Genomic DNA, 17,929 nt, shown 5'->3' with positions numbered 1-17,929 from the left:
GGTGAACAATTAATCCGTGCAAGAAAATATTAAAAAAAAATAATTTTACCATGGTAATCTTTAATCAAAATCTGAAAATGCCCCTCCCCTCTGCATTGGAGGACCTTCTCTGATGACATAGGTTTGAGGAATTGGTTTGGGCAACGCTTAACCACTCCCCTCAAACCGTTAGTCTGCTATGAGCAGAGATGGAGAGGAGGAGCGCTAGAGTAAAACCCTGCCCTCTGTTCAATATTCCGTTTCACTGGGAAATACGTCATAACACTGGAGAAAAGTCGTTTGCAACTTCCGGTTCACGGGGACTTTAACAGAAATGTTTTTAATAGATTTAGTTAAGGAAAATAACCCAATTTCATACTTCCACTAAAAACCACCTAGAATAGAAAATATATAAAAACTAATATCTAGAATAGAAAATAGATATACCACCTAGAATAGAAAATATATAAAAACTAATTCCTAATCCAATGCAGTAGGCAATAAATACAGTCAAAATACGTTATAGGTGCATATGGTTTTTGCAGCTCAGGGATTTTATACTGAACTAAAACTGAAACTAAAACCATAAAAAAAAAAAAAAACATTTTCATTACTTGAAATAAACACACACACACACACACACACACACACACAACTGTACATTAAATATGAATATATAAATTAATAACTGATTCAAAATCTGAATTAAAACTATAATAGTATCTCAATGGTCCTAAAATAACACTGGCTGCAGCATTAAAACATCTCATTTGTTTACAGTGAAGCTAGCCGTGATTTAGCAGATGCTTTAATCCGAAGCGACTTTCACACTTGGATCAGCCAGAGGTGAAGAGCAATGGTGACAGTTCACGGATCAAGCCTTCCCAGATCTTTAACCTCTAAGCCCTATTAAGCGGCATTTATAAGAGCATTCGTGTGCTTCTGCTTCATTGGCGAGGGGAAATGTAACTGTTAATAAGTTTAAAGAAAGATTAAAAAGTTGGGTGAGGTTAAAAGCTCTGTGGAGAAGATTATGACTTGAACAGATGGACTTGTGTATGTTTTTATAATCTGAATCCACTATAATTTGTTTTGTTTTATACTTATATTGCTTTTTTCCTGAATACTATTAAATGTAAAAGACTTGTTGTGGAGTGAGGAAATAAAACACAAGTTTATAATGTTTTTAAACCAGTATTTTATATCCTTTTTAAATGTATAAAATGTAAAACAATATAATATATAATGTAAAATAAAATAATAAAATGTGACTTATCAGTTTAATATAATATCATTTAATATAATAAATAATAATAAATAATAAAATGTGACTAATCGGTTTTCTTTTCTGTCAACAATGCAATTTTGACAATATGGTACATCTACTTCAATACAACCATTCCTTTCATATACTGTATACACACAATACACTCCCCAGACTCAACTCAATGTAGATGTAGACATGATCAAGACGATCTGCTGAAGTTCAGTCTGAGCATCAGGTGATTTAAGTGACTTTGAACGTGTCGTGGTCGTTAGTGTATCTCTGAACACACAACACACCAGCAGTGTGAAGAAACAAATAATATTTATTCAATGCTAATGTCCATTTAGATCTTATGGTTCTCTTTGCAATTGCTTCCATGTTTCTCTAGGTGGCAGTGTGGTGTAAGAGATCATCACTGATTTCATCACACTATAATGCTGGAATTGATTTGCAACAAAATGAGCCTTTGAATGCATGAATAAACACAATAAAGATATGATGAATAGGCCGAATTAAAGACTGGTTACCTGGCCAGCAGAGGCAGGAATACTGGTTAACCCCTTCCTGGCAGGTGGCAGCGTGCAGACACGGGTCAGACACACACTCGGGGATGTCTTCTTCACAGAAAGAGCCCATAAATCCAGTGCCACTGCAGTCACACTCATAGCTATAATGCAAAGCACAGTCTGATGTGTGAAGAAATGAACTGTTTTAAAGGACAAACATCATTTCTGTTCACAGTGTTTTAGTGTTTACAGTTTAATGATGTACAAAAGCTTTTAAACTCATTCCATGTAGCTAAAACCTGCTTTAATGCTTTAATATTTCCACCTTAAAAACTTCACAATACATACGGAATACGGTAACAGTATTTAAGCAAACTGCATTTATTTTTATTTGAAAACTCCCCCTGTAGTCAATAGTTGTATCTCTTAAAACTCATCTTTGATCACCAAAATGACATATTTAAATGTTTTTTCCTTAAAATAGCCTGAATGTAACTCGACACCCTTGCCTCATTTAGTATACGTGGTTCGATGAATATGCAAATGAGCCCCGCCTCCACTCACTCACTCAGCTCAGAGATCCACTGGTTGACGATCACACGTTGATCTGATTGGTTACAAGGTAGTTTGTGACGTCAGAAACACCAGCGATTTCAAAGCGTGTTTTTGAGACTGTCTTTGGTTCACTGCAGTTTTAAGGAGGAAATACTCAGCAATGCTGTCGACTTATGAATTTACACATGGTTTGTCTTAAAGCGTATTAAAAACACCACATAGACACATAAACAACATTAAAAGCTGGATTTTCACCACAGGGGGACTGTTTATATATCTGTGTGGTGTTTTTAATATGCGTTAAAACAAACCATGTGCAAATTCATCAGTCAAGCGAGTGGATCTGCAGTTCGTCACTGATCGAGTGGAGGCGGGAACTAATTTGCATATTCATTGTTCCTGTAGAACTCAACCAACCAGATGACAAACCTCAGATTGATCAAATACACTCACCTGTTCACCATATCCACACACGTCCCTCCATGTTGGCAGGGTGAACTGTCACACTCGTCGATGTCCAGCTCACAGTTGATGCCCTCGTATCCCGGCACACACGCACAGGTGTACAGACCCACGTGATCATGACAGGTTGCGCCGTTCTTACAGGGATCCTCGTCACATTCATCAATGTCCACTTCACACTTCACCCCTACAACACACACACATGCAAACTGTGTTTCCAATATAACATTAACAGAGTTTTTAAACATTGTTTTAGGACATTGTATATCTTCTAATGGTGCAGTATGAAAACGATAATCATTCAGTACCATGGCATACACTAGTACCTGTCAAATTTGGACAATGTTTATTTAATGTTTATATATGTTTAATGTTTATATAAACAATGTTTATTTAATCTTTTTAGATGCCGAAAAAAAATTAGTTTTACAAAAAATTGTTTTTGTAGACAAATAAAAATTGTCTATAAATAGAATTCTTTATACATCTATTCTTTAGAAACAATTATATAAATAAACAAATATATAATAACCTAGTAAAATAATTCATTTTAAATAAATTTATATAGAGAACATCCAAAGAAAATCAAATATAAGATTTTTTACATAATTATTATAAATAAATAAATACATACATTTTATTTGCAGTGAAGTCGGCTGAAAGAATGACTAAGAAAAGTCAAATAAACGAATATTATATAATAATTATAAATCAATAAATAAATATTTGCAGTGCATTCGGCTGAAAGAATGTCAAAAGATAAAAATATTTCTAAATAATTATGAATAAATAAACAACTATTGGCAGTAAAGTCGGCAAAGAGAATGTCCAAAGAAACTCAAATATAAGAATTTTTTATTTGTTCAAGATTTTTTGGTCAATAATATAACTCTTACTCATTCACAACTATTATTATTTTAAAATATGTAAAAGATATTCATAAAGAATGAGCAGACTCTTCTAAGGTGTAATGCTTACAAGATAATATAACACGCTTTAGTTTATTCCAGAATCTCATGTATTGTAACCAACTTATTTTGTAATCGAATGTTTTGTTAATGGTCTTCATGATTGTAAATGTGTTCTTTGTTGCAAAAAAAAAAAAAAATGTTTTTGACTTAAAGTGTATATTAAAGTAGATTAGCACTGTACCCAGCAAGCAATTTTGCGTTTAAAAGACGTCTAATAGCCGAGATGTCAAGAAGCAAGGCAAAATTTGGGCTGTCAGTGAAAATTGAATAGACGTGTAAACCATATCTCAAGAATAGACAAGTCATCAATTAGATAACAAAGAAATGAAATGAGTGAAGAAATGAATCCAAACACCTTGTAATTACTGTTGACTTTGCTTACATGATGGAATATCAAACATCTCGCAAGTTATTTTGGCAAAAACGACATTTAAACAAATTAAATTTTTTGTCTAGAAGTGAGTTACTCACAGCCGGACTGTATCGAGTCTATAGTTAACCAAGACGGAGAAAAGACGGATATTACTTGCTAGCCACAGTATGTTTGACAGTCCTTACCTGTAAACCCAATAAAACATTCGCAAATGTAGCGGTCCTTGCCGTTGATGCACGTCCCATTGTTCTCACAGGGTTGGGATGCGCACTCGTTGATGTCAATGTCACAGTGGGAACCTTGAAAACCTGGTACACAGTAGCAGTCATACACACCAGGACCGTTCTGACAGATGGCTCCGTTCCTGCAGGGCTGCGACACACACTCGTCGACGTCTTCTTCACAGTGTTGACCCCTGAACCCCGCGGGACACTGGCACTCGTACCCGTCCGGCGCCCACACACAGGTGGCGTTGTTGTGGCACGGGTCATCGGCACAGTCCCGTACCCTCGTCCTGCAGTCCTCCCCGCTGTATCCGCTGGGACAGTGACACGAGTATCCGTTAACCTCATCCACGCAGAAGCTCTTGACCCCCGGACACGGGCTGCTCTCACATTCATCGATGTCCAGGGTGCAGTTGAGTCCGTCGAACCCGTCGGGACACACACAAGTGTAGTTCTCCGTTCCTAAAGTGCTGTTGCACCCGGAGACACAGCCTGCATCTTCACACGGGTCGTATAAAAGCTCACAGTTTACACCTGTGTATAGAGGCGGAGAGCGAGAGCACACACACTCGTAGCCGTTCACAGTCGGTACACAGGTGCTGTTGTTCTGGCATGGAGAAGACACACACACTTCAGACGTGACCGTGCAGAACACACCTGCGGGTACAAGCCACGATTTAGAATTAGTCATTAGGAGATGTTTCAATGCAAAGTTGACTTGCATACACACACTGCAGGGACTGTGACCCTAGAGCAAGCCGAGGTTAAAGGTCAAGTGTGTGAGGGGTTTTTATGGAATTCTTCACATTCCAGTTGTGCAAAGCAGGATTGTGCACTAATCAAAACTGAACTGAGAAAGTCCCAATTTAATTCTGAATTGAATAATCCAAATTTGCAATTTGCGAATAATTAAACTGTGCATGTTGATTCAGACAGAGATAGATAGATAGATAGATAGATAGATCGATAGATAGATATTTATTTTTTTATTTTATTAGGATCCCCATTAGCTGATGCAACAAAATGCATCCGCTACTCTTCCTGGGGTCCACACACAACACATAACACGAATAAAAAAAAAAAAAACGCACTACATAATCAATACACAATTGAACATATTACCAACATACACAACCAATGCACAATCATCCACTGAAACAACAAATTCTCATAAAATACATATATACATACATACACACACATACTGTATATACATATACACTTACACATACACACAAACACATACAATATACTCTATCTACTAATATAAGCTAACATAAAAAAAATCCTTTATTTGTTTTTTAAAACCAATATTATTTTGAGTTTTAACAATATGACCTGGAAGAGAGTTCCATTCAACCATAGCTCTATACAACACTGTACGTCGTTTTGAGTTTGTTCTGGATTTTGGAATAATATATTTACCAATGACGGCATGCCTCGTGGGATATGTATGTACATTAGAACTCAGAGTAAGTTGCCTATACAGACAATCAGGAGTTTTCCATACATTAATTTTATTTATAAAGTCAAGAAGAAGTGATGCTTTTAACCTCCCATCAACCGTTAACCAGAAAAGTTTGCCGTGCACTTTGTTAACATTAGCCCTTATTGTACAACAAAGGGCTAAACTAGCAGCTCTATTCTGAACCCTCTGTCGTTTCCCTAAATTCTTCTTTGTAGTTCCTGACCAAACCACAGAGCAATAATCTAAGTGTGATAACACTAGGGTCTGCAAAACATGTTTAGTTAAATATGGATTTAAAAACGAATAACACCTTTTAACTACAGATATATTTCTCCCCATCTTTTTCACCACTTCTCCTATATGTCTTGACCACGACAAGGTACAGTCTAAGGTTACCCCAAGAAGCTTTATTTCATGTACCTGCTCAACAGCAACATTATTTAGTGCTAAATCCAACATGGGCCTTGTTTTTAATGAACATTTAGTTCCAAATAAGAAACTTTTAGTCTTAGCTAAATTTAAAACAAGTTTATTATCAATAACCCAATTAAATACCATCAGCAACTCATTGTTGAGAGCTGCAGTAATATTTTCTAAAGCTGGTGCAGGCATATAAAGCGTTACATCATCCGCATACATAGACACAGAAGCTCTTTTACAGACCAATGGGAGATCATTCGTAAAGATAGAAAAAAGCAATGGTCCTAATGAAGACCCTTGTGGAATCCCACATGCTACAGTCCTCACCTCAGAGAAGCTTCCATTGAAATACACCTTCTGTGTTCTATCTGTCAAGTAGCTCTCTACCCATGCTAATGCAGATGGTGTAAAACCATAACATTTGAGTTTCCCTAATAACAAACTATGGTCGATTATGTCAAAAGCAGCACTAAAATCTAATAATACTGCTCCGACAATATTTTGGTGATCAATATAATGTAACCAATCATCTGTCATTTGTGCAAGAGCTGTACAAGTTGAATGTCCTTCTCTATAAGCATGCTGGTATTTGCTTAACAAATCATTCATAGTGAAATAACCTTGTATCTGGTTAAATACAATTTTTTTCTAAAAGTTTACTTAAAACAGGTAACAAACTAATTGGTCGACTATTAGAGCCAGAAAAAACAGCACGAGCATTTTTCGCTAAGGGGATTACCTTTGCCTCTTTCCACACTTGTGGGCACACTTTCCTCTCAAGACTCAAATTAAAAATATAACGTATGGGAGTGGCAATATGGTCTGCTACCATCCTCAATAGCTTTCCATCCAGGTTGTCCGTACCGGTTGGCTTGTCATTATTAATAGACAATAATAGTTGTTTTACTTCTTCTCTTGTCACTTCTCGAAATGAACAATTCTTATCATTCATTATTTCTTCTAATATACATAAATAAGTTGACTCACAGCATGATGTTGGCATTTTCTGCCTTAGTTTACAAACTTTATCAATGAAGTAATCATTAAAATAATTTGCAATGTCTACAGGTTTAGTTATAAACGATCCTTCCACTTCAATCCATGATGGGGTCAAATTACTCTTTCTACCCATGATATCATTTAAGGTGCTCCAGAGCTTTTTTCCATCATGTTTTATACAATTAATCCTGGATTCATAATACAGTTTCTTCTTCTTTCTATTCAGGTTGGTAACATAATTCCTCAATTTACAATATATTTGCCAATCATATAATAATCCAGACTTCTTTGCCACTTCTCTTGCATTTTCTCTTTGACCCATATATCCTTTTAATTCCTCATCAACCCAAGGAGTCCTAGCAGCTCTAACAGTCAGCCTCCTAACAGGTGCATGCTTATCCATAACCGGGGCCAGCAATTTCATAAATACATTAAGTGCAGTATCTGGGTCTTTCTGTTGAATGACATCAGACCAACAGATATTTCCAACATCTTCCACATATGAATCACAGTCAAAACCCTTGTACATTCTTTTATATACAATTTGTGGCCCCGCCTTTGGAACTTTAGTTTTCCTGGATAAGCCCACCAAATTATGATCACAAAAGCCGATCGAAATTGATACAGCTTTAGAACAGAGTTCAGCTACATTAGTATAAATATGATCTATACATGTGGATGATATAAGTCCTGTCTTATTAACAAATTCCCTGGTTGGCTGATTAATAACCTGAACCAGATTACAGGCCCCAGTTATAGTAAGAATTTTCTTTTTCAGCGAACATTTTGATGCAAGAAAATCAATGTTAAGGTCTCCCAGGACATAAATTTCCCTATTTTCATCACATGCTTGCTCAAACATTTCTCCCAAATCGTCAAGATACTGATTGCCAGACCCTATAGATAGATTAGATAGATAGATAGATAGATAGATAGATAGATAGATAGATAGATAGATAGATAGATAGATAGATAGATAGATAGATAGATAGATAGATAGATAGATAGATAGATAGATAGATAGATAGATAGATAGACAGATAGACAGACAGACAGACAGACAGACAGACAGACAGACAGACAGACAGACAGACAGACAGACAGACAGACAGACAGACAGACAGACAGACAGACAGATAGATAGATAGATAGATAGATTCTGGTACAACCCAGAAGCGCTGCGCTGTTACACTACGAGAACTCACTCAGAGGAACACAGAAGAACATGAAGAGTTGAATAAAGTTGTTAAGCGCACAAAAAGTATTCTCGTCACTTGATAAACTTAAGGTTGAGCCACTGTAGTCACTTGGACTATTTTAAACATTGTCTTTACTAACTTTCTGGGCCGGCAAGTTTCAATTACAGAAAAGTCTATGGAGGAGTGAGACAGCTCTCTGATTTAAAAAAAAAAAATCTTCATTTGTGTTCTGAAGATGAGCGAAAGTCTTACGGGGTTGGAACAACATGAGGGCGAGTAATTACTGACAGAATTTTCATTTTTGGGTGAACTAACCCTTTAATGTCACCGAGATCTCAGATAAGAGCTGCAAGAGCCTTTAAAATGACAATCAGGAAAAGTGTGTTGTGTGATAGCAGTCCTGAACACACACACACATCGGGCTGGAAACTGCAGATTTAGACTGGGATTGAAGTGGGATAAAGGGGTTTTCCTCACTAGCACCTCCACCGGCAGATGGGCGCGCGGCGTAACCGTCTTACACACTCACACACTTACACACACTGACTTAACCTCCACCAGATGCTCCGTCAATGGATTGTGTCAGCTTGACCGACCACCAGTCACCGAGACTAATCCGTCCTCACACACGTGATGCTAAATATACCTGTGTCAATCACAAAGCCTGCAAACCCTCAATAACTGCTCCATGCTGGTTACCGGTGACTACATTTGAGAAATAACTGCAAATGTCATACTTTTATGATTGTAGCTTACAATCTAGGATCTATCTTAACCAGCAACAACACTGAACCAGTGAAGTTGTGCTTGTAAATAGAAAGGTTATGCAGGTCCATTAGCTAAACTAAACCAGTACTAATAAGCATAAACCATTTTTCCCACTATTTGTTTTTGTTATTTTGAGAATCAGTCAATTTTAGATTTATGGAATAGTCTAAATTAGTTCATGTTGGTTATTGCATTAGCTAGCAATACATTTGTTACAGTATTTATTAATCTTTGGTAACATTAGTCAATAAAAAACACTGTTAGTTCATGTCAACTCAACTTTTGATTTAATAATGTATTAGTAAATGCTGAAATGAACATTAAAGGACAAGTTCGGTATTTTACACTTAAAGCCCTGTTTTCAGATCGTTTCTGATGAAATAGACCGGTTAAGATTGAAATCACCCCCCCCCCCCACCTCCACAATGGCTGCATATGTGCACTGGAACAATCCTTCCTAAAACGCATTAAACTTTCGTTTACAAAGATGTGAAACTCACCGAGTGGTCAGGGGTGTTCACTGATATGCTCACACAAAAAGCACTGCAAAAGATGCTTTCCAACAGGTGTTTTACCATTCGTTGTAAAACTGTGGACCTATTTTTCCAAACGCCTCACACCCGTACATTCTTCCGTTTCACGTCTTTGTAAACGAAAGTTTAATGCGTTTTAGGAAGGATTGTTCCAGTGCACACATGCAGCCATTAGGTGGGGGGGAGAAGCGAAAGAAACCTAAAATTCTCGGGACAGCAGCATGTGTCCAAATTTCAAATCTGAAAACAGGGCTTTAAGTGTAAAATACTGAACTTGTCCTTTAACTAAGATTAATAAATGCTTTAAAAGTATTTATCATTGTTAGTTAATATAGTTAACTAATATTAAATGGAAGTATTTGTCTTAATATTCTACAGAATTCTTCTTCTCAAGGAAATGTATTTTGTTTAAGGATGTTTGGAGGTTGTTTTGCAGAAAAACAAGGCAAAAATACTGAATAAGAAGTGAAGGACACATTTAAACATTAGTCTTTAAACGTAAGCCTTCACACTTTCAGTAAACAAGAGCAGAGAGAGAAACTGTGTCAAGAGGTCTAGTGACTGTGAATGACCTACAGTCTCCTCTAATCCAGGATCATCTGCTCTGAGGGGGGGGGGAGAGAGAGAGAGAGAGAGAGAGAGAGAGAGAGAGAGAGAGAGAGAGAGAGAGAGAGAGAGAGAGAGAGAGAGAGAGAGAGAGAGAGAGAGAGAGAGAGAGAGAGAGAGATGAGCTTTAGAAAGAGACTTGAACACTGATCGTAAAGAATATTGTTGTAGATAGATGCTGTAACAAGATGTTGAAATAAAAATGAAATAAAAGTGTGGATCTGAAGTCTAGACGGGGCAGGCAGAGCTTACGATGGGCTTCAGAAGCTTCACTTTACAATAAAGTCAAGTGAAAAACATCTCAGAGCAGCAGAAGAGTCTTCAAACCCCCTCAAAGAGACGTGTGGTATGAACCCTCAGGACAGAAGACTGTCTCTGACCCCCGTCCAGAGAAAAACCACTACAGATCCTTTAATAAACACATACCATTCACTATTATTTGCTTTTCTACAAGCCAGTGTGTCTAATCAGCAAACTCAACCTTTTACATGCATAAACTGGAAAAAATGTGATTAATCGCATCGAACATAAAAGTTTGTAAATATATATAATATCTATATATAATATCTATATCTATATCTATATATATGAACATACACACACACACATATATATACATTTATAAACTTTTATGTCAGATGCGATTAATTGTGATTAACCGATTTTACAGCAATAGCTTTTTTGCTTAGTATTTTTGTCTTGTCTTCCATTAAAAATACCAAAAAAATCTTAAATCAAGATAAATTTACTTGAGAAGGAAAATTACTGAAAAAAATCATCAAAATTAAGTGCGTTTGTACTTAAAACAAGAAAAAATTGGGAAAACAATGTTATTTTTCTAGTGAACAAGACTTAATATCTTCAGTCATTTTGCTTCTCAAGTAAATGTATCTTGATTTAAGAATAATTTGATATTTGTACTGGAAAGCAAGACAGAAACACTGAGTAAGAAAAATCATTCTTTACGGTTACTGAGTTCTGTTCAGTCTGCGATCATCTGCATTTAAACAGCAGAGCAATAAAGAGCCATTAGAAAAGTAAAGTGTAAGTGACCCTAAAACTACAATCCACACAGATAACGGCACACTAACAGCCCTGAGCTTAAGTTTCCCCAAATCCTGTTTTGATGAAACTCTAAAGCAGCCGTAATGAACACACAGGTACAGTCTCTCGCTTAAAGGCATTTCATACACAGGCTGTTTCTGTCATGTTTTCTTTGTCATAGCCAGTCAAAAATATATTGCATATTTCAGCCAACTGCTGTTATTACCCTGAACAAATGAGAATCAAATATGTGGCTCCATATTCAACATTAAGAATCTTCAAAAGACACTAGTTATTTTTATGTAATACACACAGTTTTAAAGCAGCTTTACAGAAAATCATGATGTTATTGTTTATAATATCCTAATATCTTCACTGGAGCTGGGCGATAATATAGTTATAATATAATGCTATGATACAAGCAATTACGTAGTTGAGATTTGCTAAATTATATATCGCTTTACTTGAGTGTACTGTATGTATTCGGATAAAGTTGTACGTACTTATATATCCAACTGCTAAACGATAATATTGTATAATTTTACAAAATAAAAATCGTCCAGTTGAGAATTTCTATGTAGTTTTGATTTGTTCGAGTTTACTGTATGTATGCATATAGAGTTGTGCGAAAATACAGTTTACATTTGTGCAAAGATATAGATATATATAGTATATGAATACAGTTTGTTCGCAGGTGAAGCAGAATGAACAATCCGACTTTTAATATTATTTCAAATGTATTTTTGACGTGTTTTAGAAGAACATTAGGTCCCACTTTATATTAAGTGGCTTTAAGTACTATGTACTTACATTGAAATTAATAATTTGATACAATGGACATATTGTGTACATACATGTTTTTACATTGTACTTATATTTTGAAAATACCTACATGTAATTACAGCTGTAATTAATTTATGTAATTACATTTGTAATTACACTGTTGACCCTTCCCTTACACCTTAACCCACCCTTAAACCCACCCATACCACACACACCTGTCCCTAACCTTACCCGTATCACACCTCAATAGCAGCACAATGTGTTTTACAATACAACCTGAACACAATACGTACATTGTACTTAAAGCCACTTAATATAAAGTGGGACCGAAAATTACATATTTGATATATGACATATTTGATCTGGTTTGTAAGATAAAGGAATAATGTTTGAGAGAGTGCTGCTCCTGGACTTCATCAAACACTCATTCTGACTGGAGAAACACGACACAACACACATTAGTGTGTGTGACCCGACGCTCTCTGACATCTGTGTCCGACAGATGAAGATCTCCAGAGAGACGGAGGAATCCTGAGCCTGGTACAGACTCACACCAACAGCAGAGAGAGCAGGGAGGAGACACTCACACTCACACTCACACTCTCACACACACACACACACACACACACACACTCCCTCACACTTTCTCTCACACTCTCTCTCACACACACACACACACACACACACACACACACTCCCTCGCACTCTGTCTCTCACAAACACACACTCCCTCACACTCTGTCTCTCACACACACTCCTTCACTCTCTCTCTCTCTCTCTCTCTCTCTCTCTCTCTCTCACACACACACACTCCCTTGCACTCTCTCTCTCACACACAAACACACACACACTCCCTCACACTCTCACACATACACACAACCATTCAAAAGGAGTCATTATGACTTGTTTTTTTTTTATTCAATAAATGAATAAATTAATGATATTAATATTTTTATTGAGGAAGGATGCATTAAATTGATCCATTATTTTTTGGTAAAACCATGTTAAATTTTTTTTTAATTAAAATAAAATAAAATATATATTAGATATATTTTTAAACCAAAAAGAGAAAAAGAGAAAAAAATATATATATATATAAATATAAACTCCTCTAAACTATGTGTTTTGAGTCTCACTTCATCCATCTGAGATAAGTGTCTCTGTGCCGTTCTGATGCAATTCCAGAAAACATCCCTCTATACTGGAAAACACAAACACTTTTCTGGAGATCATGGGTTTAATGTAACTAAATCCTTGGAAAACAACAATAACTCCCTGGAGAAAGAATTTTACATGTTGTTTTCAAACACAAACTTCAAAGTTCCTCCAGTCATGGTCACGGCTTCATCACAGCTTAAAAATACATTCAGTCAAAACAACTGTGAGCTGCTATTCCACTTAAACACAAAGAGTGAAGTGGCAGAGCTCTCCAGCGGGGTTTCCATGGCGATGGTCAACTATGTCGCACATCTTGCCCTGCGCTTTCAATCTGCCCAAAAGTACCCAGAATTCAGGCTTCCCGCAAGTGCAGAAATAGGTCACGGCTTCATTAGGATGGAGCTCCCGAAATCACTTGCACTGAAACTCCCACCAGAACAATGAGAGACACACTCATCCGAACGGCATGATGACACACTCATAAGCTAATGATGAACTGTGATAAACAGCTCATTAGTTGCAAGCATCAAGTTTACTATTGCTCAAGCAAACGGAGTGTGAATCATCCAGTCCTGAATGATTCCTTCAAATCGTGTGTTGTTGAGGAGAGTGTGCTGCTATTTTACCAAGTGATCAGATGCACTATTTTCACCTGCTGGACCAGAAAACAGGTGGAAGAATCCCACAGATGCACATTAAAGGAGGAACAGCCTAGCAACACCCTAGCAACCACCAACAACACCCTATAAACCACCAAGCAATGCCCTAGCAACCACCCACAACATCCTAGAAACAGCACAGCAATACCCTAGCAACCACCCACAACACCCTAGAAACAGCCTAACGACAACCTAGCAACCACCACCAACACCCTATAAACCACCAAGCAACGCCCTAGCAACCACCCACAACATCCTAGAAACAGCACAGCAATGCCCTAGCTACCACCCACAACACCCTTGAAACAGCCTAGCGACACCCTAGCAACCACCACCAACACCCTATAAACCACCAAGCAACGCCCTAGCAACCACCCACAACATCCTAGAAACAGCCAAGCAATGCCCTAGCAACCAAGCAACACCTTAGCAACCACCCACAACACCCTAGAAACAGCCTTGCAATGCCCAACAACACCCTATGAACCACCAAGCAACGCCCTGCAACCACAAAACAACACCCTAGCAATCACCCACAACATCCTAGAAACAGCCTAGCAACGCCCTAGCAACCAACAACAACACCCTAGAAACAGCCTAACGACGCCCTAGCAATCATCCACAACATCCTAGAAACACCCCAGCAATGCTCAAGCAACCACTGACAACAACCTAGAAACAGCCTAGCAATGCCCTAGCAACCAAACACAACACCCTAGAAACAGCCTAACAACGCCCTAGCAGCCACCAACAACACCCTATAAACCACCAAGCAATGCCCTAGCAATCATCCACAACAACCTAGAAACAGCCTAGCAATGCCCTAGCAACCAACAACACTATAAATCACTTAGCAATGCCCAAGCAACCAAACACCCAAGAAACAGCCTAGCAATGCCCTAGCAACACCCTACAAACGAACCAAAACACTTAGCAATGCCCTATCAACAACCCAGAACACCCTAGTAACTGAAAAGTAAAACCCTGGCAACACCGGCGAAAAAGTTACTTTCAAAAGGTGAGCAAAGGTTGACAGAATATTAATTTTTGAGTGAACGAACCCTTTAATCACTGTTATTTAGTAATAAGATCGCGTGAGTTTTTGAATCGAGATCACAGTCTTTTAACAATTAGTCGCGCAGCTTTACATTGACTCCAATTAAAAGATGCATTCGAGTTTACACCCAAACTTATGTTGTCATGCTAGTTTCCCCCTCAGGAGCCCAGCAGCAGCTGAAGGAGTGTGTGTGTGTGTTTGAGCGCAGTGTGTGTGTGTGTGTGTGTCAGGCCCGGCTGCAGAATGAAATGACTGAGGGGGCATGTGAAATTGTTAAGGGGGCTTAACTTTATACCATCAATGAACAATACACAATAACTTGCTTAGTAAAAAAAGATAAGCCAGCTTCATTTATTATGCATATATTAACCCTTTCACGCTTAATTTTAATATTCTAACTGACTCGGAGTTTTTTCAAGGCGACTGTTATTTTAGAATTTAGAACGTTCCCCCTTAATGTTTCCATGGCAACGCGTCATATTTGTCACGTGACACACCGCGGATATATCGCTTTTATTTCCTTTTCCCTTTTTGATTCAAAATACTCACAAACTTGCTTATCATGTCATCAACTATCTGATAAAAAAAATGTGTATGTGAGTGTTTTTGGTCATTTAAAAACCTTTATAAATAATCTTGATCTTGATCTATAACGTGAGATGGCTGTTTCTTTGCGCCGCGTTCTGAGAATCCTGTGAGTCATCAATTTCTCCCGAAATACATGCAAGAAAGTGGAATAGAAGAATAGAGTAAACTACTTTATAGTTACTTCCACTGTGTTTGTCTGATATGATGAATAGCACACGTCGGCAAATTATATTTGAATAGATTGTTATTGCTGCTTCCACAGACATCAGTGTGTATTTTACAAACTCCAAATGTATTGTTTTACTAGTGCTTAATGTGTATTTAATTGTCTGAAACCTAAAATAAAAATTGTGAGGTTGAAAACACTGCATAGTTGTGATATATGACAGCGCTGAGCGCGTCCGACTCTGGCTCAGCGCCAACCAACGCGCGAAAGCACAGTTTGAATCTGGCCGTTATGTCACGTAACCGAACATTCTAAATCCCATATGTGGGACCGTACTCTCAGGGGCACTGAAATAAAAAAAAAATCCCATATATGGGACTGTACCGCTCAAAAGGTTAAACATTTCATTTGTAACCATAAATACAAAAATGAAACTGAGGGGGCACAAATCAGATCTGAGGGGGCAATGCCCCCTTTTGCCCCCTCGTGGCGCCGGGCCTGGTGTGTGTGTTTCTCTGATTCTCACTCATTGGGATCTGACGGCCAGCTGGCTGCACTCGTCCTCTATACGCTAATTCCCAATTACTGCACCTCTTCTCTTAGGACACCCCACCGCAGATGGTGACACTACTCTCTCTATCATACACACACACACACACACACACACACACACACACACACACTCAGTAAACGCATCTGCTTACAGGACAAAACAACCTGTCAACTGCAGAAGCTCAGCCTCATAATGCAGAACTCTTCACTGAGACACTTGTTGCATTGAATCCTTTAATTACAGGCTTTAGAGAATCCAAACAAAACACAGGCTATATATAAAGTCTAATAATAATATAATAATGTGCGTCACAACGGTGTCCTGTAGTGTGACATGCTATTCAATATTTAGTGCTATATTTGTTTAATTCTTCTATATAAAAATGTTATGGACATGTTATACATTAACTGTTTTCTACTATAAGCTCTATTATACTGTACAAAAGTTCGGGGGAAAGTTGATACAAATTTCTATATGTATATATATTAAAATGAATTTTATTCCTGTGATCATCATAACTCCAGTCTTCAGTGTCACATGATCCTTCGGAAATCATTCTAATATGATGATTTGATGCTCAAGAAACATTTATGATTATTATCAATGTTGTGCTGCTTCATATTTTGTGGAAACCATGATAAAAAAACAAAACAAACAAAAAAAAAACATTTTTTTAGATAGAAAGTTCAAAAGAACAGCTTTTATTTGAAATATAAATCTTCTGAAACATTATAAATATCTTTAGTCTGTCACTTTTGAAAAAAATTAAAACAAATCTAACTGAACCCTTCACATGGGTTTTTCATCACTCAAATGCGCTTTAGAAATAGGTAAAAAATGAAGTCATAAAAGACGTGTCTCTTACCCAGCTTGAACATGAACGACAGCAGGACTGCTCTTTTATATCGTACATAAATCCGTCCAAACTCCATGTCCTGAAGTGATGCTCGACTTCCAGCCTCTAAACCTGCGGACACGAGTGGAAATATTCCCAGATCATCGTGTTTTCATCCTGAGGGAAGATCTGTGTGTTCTCCGAGTCTCGATCAGTTCAACTCCTTCACTCACTCACTCACTCTCTCTCTCTCTCTCTCTCTCTCTCTCTCTGGGATGATGGAAAACACGGCGTGGAAGTTTATCCTTTATCCTGCTCCTATCAAACTCTCTTCAGCTGGATGGAGGAGCACAATCTGTCAAATCTTCATCCCTGTCGCTACTCACACACTCTCTCTCTCTCTCCCTCTCTCTCTGTGTGTGTGTGTGTGTGTGTGTGTGTGTGTGTGTCTCTCTCTCTCTCTCTCTCTCTCTCACTCACTATGATTGTCACTGTAGAACTCCTCCCTCCCTCTGTCTCTCTCTCTCTCTCTCTCTAGGAGCAGATGGCCATTACCTCTGACCACTTTTACATGACCTTCATAACAAATGAGTGTTAGTTTAAGCTAATTCCGCTGTTAAACCTGACAGAAATGTGAAGAAAGAACATAGTAAATAGCCTAGAGAGAGAGGGAGGGAGAGAGAGAGAGAGAGAGAGAGAGAGAGAGAGAGAGAGAGAGAATGTTGCAATTGTTCACAATTTCTTTAAATCATTTTG

At 37.7% G+C, this 17,929-nt stretch overlaps 1 protein-coding gene across 1 annotated transcript in view; it reads right to left on the bottom strand.

The window, feature by feature from the left end:
- The window catches only part of crb2b (crumbs cell polarity complex component 2b), a gene marked incomplete at its 5' end in the record, with an annotated part of 35,580 nt that extends 18,310 nt beyond the window's left edge, over positions 1–17,270 (bottom strand). Inside the window, 4 exons of the mRNA XM_081348281.1 lie at positions 1,774–1,913; positions 2,761–2,956; positions 4,299–4,994; positions 17,204–17,270. Of these exons, the coding sequence (XP_081204407.1) occupies positions 1,774–1,913; positions 2,761–2,956; positions 4,299–4,994; positions 17,204–17,270 (1,099 nt within the window). The remainder of the gene's footprint in view (positions 1–1,773; positions 1,914–2,760; positions 2,957–4,298; positions 4,995–17,203) is intronic.
- Between the last annotated feature and the right edge of the window lie 659 nt (positions 17,271–17,929).

This window comes from Scardinius erythrophthalmus (assembly GCF_964197995.2).
Source record: "Scardinius erythrophthalmus genome assembly, chromosome: 20".
NCBI classification, from domain to species: domain Eukaryota; kingdom Metazoa; phylum Chordata; class Actinopteri; order Cypriniformes; family Leuciscidae; genus Scardinius; species Scardinius erythrophthalmus.
The sequence above is the reverse complement of the archived record's forward strand: the minus strand, read 5'-3'. Positions and strand labels throughout refer to the sequence as shown.